The sequence below is a fragment of the Pseudochaenichthys georgianus genome, chromosome 16, assembly GCF_902827115.2.
Source record: "Pseudochaenichthys georgianus chromosome 16, fPseGeo1.2, whole genome shotgun sequence".
NCBI lineage: Eukaryota > Metazoa > Chordata > Actinopteri > Perciformes > Channichthyidae > Pseudochaenichthys > Pseudochaenichthys georgianus.
The window spans coordinates 31939835-31945834 of NC_047518.2; the positions used below are offsets into that span (position 1 = coordinate 31939835).

The 6000-nt window shown below is 41.5% G+C and overlaps 1 protein-coding gene across 4 annotated transcripts in view; it reads left to right on the plus strand.

The window, feature by feature from the left end:
* satb1b (SATB homeobox 1b) overlaps positions 1 to 5688 on the plus strand; it is a 56647-nt gene extending 50959 nt beyond the window's left edge. For all 4 annotated transcript variants that reach the window (XM_071205924.1, XM_071205923.1, XM_034103091.2 and 1 more), the window contains exons 12-13: positions 1185 to 1394; positions 3026 to 5688. In XM_071205924.1, the coding sequence (XP_071062025.1) occupies positions 1185 to 1394; positions 3026 to 3655 (840 nt within the window). In that variant the 3' untranslated portion in view covers positions 3656 to 5688. The remainder of the gene's footprint in view (positions 1 to 1184; positions 1395 to 3025) is intronic.
* The last annotated feature ends 312 nt before the right edge of the window (positions 5689 to 6000 follow it).

Consider the following 6000-nt stretch of genomic DNA (forward strand, 5'->3'; position numbering starts at 1 on the left):
TCACTCCCGCAGTGCCCTTCTGTGTGTGCAATCGAGAATCACCTGTTTGTCACTTAAAAACACATTTTATATATTGTAAATGTGTCGATCAAAACCAAACAAAAAGTCCTTACTCTAATGAGACTCAATCCATCCCTCTTTTTTATAAAATGTCAGAAAAGAAGAGACCTACAGTACTGGCCAAAAAGACCAACTTTGTTTTGGTTTTAGTCAGTTTACCTACAGATGAAACGGAAGCAATTGATCGATGATTAATATGAATATTCAACATGGATCTAATATTATTGTGAATTCTTTTTTATATTGATATATAGTTGTGTGGTAGATACATGTGTAGAGTATGTTACATTTGGTGTTCAAACTGAATGAAATAGCTATATTATATCACATAAAACTACTTTTTATACATGTAAATGTAATTTTCTATTGTTTTGAACATACTTAGGATTGTTGATTCCAATATCTTTTAAAAACCCGATATGAGGATATCATGATATAAAGCCTCTGAAAGGATGTCTGTAACTTACTTGTACATTGCACACATTATTCTGTGCAAATAAAACAAATATATACTTAGAAAACAACCAGTGATTTACAATAAGCTCTGCACTTCCAGTAATGTGTCCTATTTCCTTATCAAGGTCATTAGACATCCTTTGATTTGATGAAGTAAAGCGTTTCAGGTGCTTACTGTCCGTCCTGTTCCTCAGCTCTGTGTTTCATGGCCCTCTGCTGGAGTGTTTAAACATGGGAGTCACTCGCTTCCTCCCAAGGGTGCTACTCAATATAGGAGTGTGTGTGTTTCTCGTCACATTGAATTGAGCCTGCTGTGCTGCCTGACCTTGGCTAATTCACATCTTCATCTTTAGCTGAGGCAGAAAAAAAACATACTTACCGCAGGTGCAGCTCCTGTGAAACAATGGGCTGTTCTGTGTTTCTATTTTTACTATGATTTTGATTTATTCTCATCCTGGAAGGTGTTGTTGCCGCATTGAACATCTCCTCTCTCACAGAAAAAGCATATATAATAATGTGAATATTCTCTAAGGTGTAGGGCTGTAACTATGTGAACCAGTTTCCACACTTTGGTCCAAAAATGATAAATAGTTTTGTCCTGTGCCCTAACAACCGTGCTTTACTGACCTGCTCTTCCTCTCTGTGTCTCCCTCTAATCCTTCCTCCAGGGCTGGCTCTGTGAGCTGCTGCGCTGGAAGGAGGATCCGTCTCCGGAGAACAGGACGCTCTGGGAGAACCTCTCCATGATCCGCCGCTTCCTGAGCCTCTGCATGGCCGAGCGGGACGCCATCTACGAGCAGGAGAGCAGCGCGGGGCAGCAGCAGCACCACAACGAGCGCCCCATGCACCTGACGCAGTTCTCCTCTGACCAGCTACAGGTGAGCGGGGCCGCAAGTTTATAACATTTACATGTAGGAAACACACACAGATTAACATTTTAAGAATCAATTCATCACTGAAATCTGTCTTTTAAAATATGCTAAAGGATTTGCTGTTTTTGTATTCTTGTGTGATGCTTATTTTCGGACATTTCATACGCTAAATGATTAATCGATCAGTATAAAAAATAGTCATAGTCTTACTGTATATGTACGTATTTTTAAGTTTTCTGGAATAAGTGGAAAACCTAATTTCCCCCTTAGTTCATTTCATCTTAACTAATCTTTCAGGAATTTGTGATAAATAACACTTGTTCATTAGAAGCACAGGAACAATTAAAAGTTCCTACTTTTCACAAAAAGCCATTTTCAAAGATATCATTAGCCTTATTTAATAGAGCTGCTTTATAAAAGACATCTGGCAGATGAATAGAAAACAACACACAGCCTCGGTTAACGGTCGAAATATCTTAATGAAGTACAATAATACTTCTATAAAAAGTCTGAGTGTTTCATTAGTTACTTGGTTACTTGGAGACGTGGCCAGTGTTTGACAAAGGCTGCCATTTACTGGATATAAATAAAGTAATATGATTTATTTTTACAAATCAGCTACAGCAGCAGATTTGGAATGAGTGAATGTTGTGCATACTTTGCATGCGAACATAAATGGTTGTAGATTGATAAAATAGGATTATTTCTGAGTTAATAGTGCCGTTTTAGTGTTTAAATATTTTGTGCCGGTCCTTCTCTAACGCGATACATTAGCCAAATTAGCTCCCATTTGCTCAACAAGAACTATCATAGCCTGGTGTATTGGTACAGTCAAATCACATCTCTGGGCGCATTTATGCAGCTGGCAAACAGAGTCCCTGCAAAGTGCTGTTTTGCAAACTTCATTATGAAACACCTATTCTACAGTGTCTGACTCAGAAATAAAAATAAAAAAGCACCCATTCTGCGGGGTCAATAGGGACCACGAGTTACCCACTCACTCCCTCTCCAGCCACACAATGAGACATTTTACGAGTAATGTGTCATGTGTTTACACTAAAGGGATTCTGAGTGAGTGAAAGCCATCGATAGCATTCTCACACTGCGGCAAATCAGCCTGGCCATCGCGGCGAGAATTGTGCACAGGGAGCTTGTTTATCACCGCCTGGCAATAGAGCCTGATAAGCAGCAGAGGCTATTATAGAGAGGCCAGTTTCCAACTGTGTGTCGGGCTGAGTGTATCTCTTCACTTTGTGTGTGTGTGTGTGTGTGTGTGTGTGTGTGTGTGTGTGTGTGTGTGTGTGTGTGTGTGTGTGTGTGTGTGTGTGTGTGTGTGTGTGTGTGTGTGTGTGTGTGTGTGTGTGTGTGTGTGTGTGTGTGTGTGTGTGTGTGCTCTACCCCCACAATGAGAGACACAATCTCCCACATTCAAAAAAAAGGGGAGGAAAAATCATATCTACAGAACTGATTACATTCAATGAGATATTACATGGAGAATTCCTACAACCAAGTGACTGTTCTCTACACAGTGGGCCCTTTTTCCCTCACAACTCAATTGATTTGAATGAAAGGCCTTATTAAGGCGCCGATAAGTGTTCACTGATAACATCCGCGTTTCCTTTCTCTTCCCACTGCAGGCTCAGCTCCCTCAGTCCCAGCAGCAGCACCAGTACCAGCACCAGCCCTCCCTTCAGCACCCCTGCCAACCCCTTTTGTCCCAGCAGCCCTTGCAGCTCATGCAGCCCTGCACCGGCCCACGGTTGCCGCCGCGCCAGCCCTCCACCGCCTCTCCGGCCGAGACGGAGGACGAGGTCAGCCGCGTGGGGATCATGAAGTCCCGCACGTGTGGGGGGAAGATCTCCCTGGAGGCCCTGGGCATCCTGCAGAGCTTCATCCAGGACGTGGGTCTGTACCCGGACCAGGAGGCCATCCACACACTGTCGGCCCAGCTGGACCTGCCCAAGCTCACCATCATCAAGTTCTTCCAGAGCCAGCGTTTCTATATCAACCACCCAGCCAAGGCGCCCAAGGAGCCCGGCAACAACATCAACAGCACCGCGGCAACCACCAACACCACCACCAGCAGCAGCAGCAGCAGCCCCGCCTTCGAGGAGGAGCTGACGGACTTCAGGGAGAGCGGAGAGCTGCTGAAGGACATGGAGGACAGCACGCAGACCAACAGCACCATCTTCTCCATCAAGATCGAGGAGCAGCTGGCCCGAGGCGCGGAGCCCCAGGCGGAGTCAGAGCGCGAGGCCGCGGAGTAGAACACACACCGAGTGGTCCCGCACACACACACACACTGATGACTGTGCTAAATGTGACGCTCCGACACAGAACCACCACACTGCAAACACAGAAAAGTAGTGTTTTTAATCAGTACAGCGCCCGGACTGTACGACGAGTGTTTAGATATATCCGCTGCAGACTGACGTGAAGTGAGCGCTCACACACTGGAAAGCCCATTTCAGACTCAAGTACTACTTTTTGGATTTTGTAAAACTTGTATTATTATCACTGTAAAGACTGATGCATCATTTAAATAATCTGCACAAAAAAAAAAATTCTAAGTATGTTGCCGTGGATATTTGCTGACTGCACTCTATGTCTGTTGTTTTACACTGACTTACTTTATCTTTTTGAGCTACTGATTATATTTAAAAAGAAAAACAAAGTCCCCCTGGAGTTTGCGAGGACTTTGATAGGTGTTTACGTATGTGATGTTTAACTGGATCTTAAAAAAATAAATAAAAAAAGCAAATGAATTCAAGGACCAAGAGGTTGACAAGGCCTTAATTATGAGGTGTGGAGTCTGGAGCCTGCTGGCGGATTAGTTATTCTTTTAAAAAGTGCAAAATGTGATTATGAATCACTCCAATCTCTGGAACGCCATCACCCAGCCCAGGTGAACCTGCGACAATTGCTCAGTCTTTACATATTATTTCTTAGGGAGGAAATATAAATATATATATATAGACATTATATTGTAACTGTAAAAAAAGATACAGTCTTAAAGAAACTATGCCAACAAATGCCTTGTACTATACGGCACTGCCGATGTTAGATTATTTTGCAAAACCTTTGTCACTGTAACTCTCTGAATTTCCACACAGTTAGAAATGTGAATTACACCATGTTTATGTTGTCTGACATTATTTATTTGCAGTTCATGCAGTGTTTCTGATGTAATTACTTTTTTTTTTTTAAGTTTATGTTCGCTTTTTTTAAATCCCACCAATCTTTTTTCTATTTATAAATGTGATTTCGATGGGCAGTAAAAACAAAAAGTGTCTTAAACGTTTTAAATGGAGAAATGTGCTTTAAAGATTGCCTATAAAACGTGCTGTATGTCGAGCAACTCATGCTACAAGCTTCACAATTAATGTTGTATGCAATTTTTACTATCATGCAAATAAGCTTAGGTAAAATGACTAACCTATAGAACACCTTAGAGAGAAAAACATATGCAATCTGTGTGAAAATCGATGTCTGCGATGTGTCTTCCTTTGGTTAACAATCCAACTCAAAAAGCTATTCCTGTATAAATATTCTGTATAAAAGTGTTTCTTTTTTATGAGTTTATTTCAATAAGAACACCAGTTATTTTGTTACGACTGACTGTTTTATAAGTGTTTCTCGGTTCCTTTCTGCAGAAATGTTCCAACTAGAAGTGGTTATTGATTGTTAAATACACAATTAAACTGTTTGTATTATACCACAGATTTCTTGCCATTAACTTGACTTTTGACACCAGAGTGGGATTTTCCTCTCTGCAAACAAAACAAGAAACAATGTGAATTGTTTTTCAAATCTACTGCTAAGAGAAATCAACTCCAGTTACTATCTCCTTCAGCTGCAGTCACTGAACTCGTTATTTGTAATAACTGTAAATATCACATCTTATGGAATCATTGATTGTTTATTATTGTAAATATATTTGAAGTTTGTGCAAGAGCTCACCGTACAAAATTGAAATCAACATTTTGTCGTGCCTCTTCCTCTCAAACCGACTGTACCTGGGCTCTTCTTCTGCTGAGTGTATCTGAAGCACCTGTGAAATCTGAAATAAATAAATGTTAGGTGTGAACACCTGTAATAGCAAAGCCCTCTGCAGGGAGTAAAGATAGAGAACGGCACAGGTGTCCTGACCTCGCCGTGAACCCCAGGTGAGGCAGGTGTCTGCACCTTTAGGATATTACCCTCACCTGTTAACACCCTGCGATATGTGCCAGCCAGTCTGTGCTGGCGTTCCCTTGATGTTCTGCTCATCTTTTTTCATGAATAAAAAGCCAGAGTGTAACATTGTGTGTGTTCAGAGGAAAAGAAAATCACATTAAACAAATCATACATGTACAGGAAGTGTCAGACGCTCTCAAGAGGGGAGTTTGAGAAGAAGATTCATTAACACGTGTGAGGAGATACAGAAAAGACACACTTGAGAAAGTAGAGGCACCATTAAGCTTCATTATTTCCTGATTTTGACGAACAGAGGTGAAGGCACCAGCAAACAGCAGGAACTCAGCGTAATACTTCTCCTCATTATCACTGTTTTCATAAGGATCAGTGTTATTTGCTTCAGACTTAGAGAAGGGTTTGCCACACAGATGGCTAA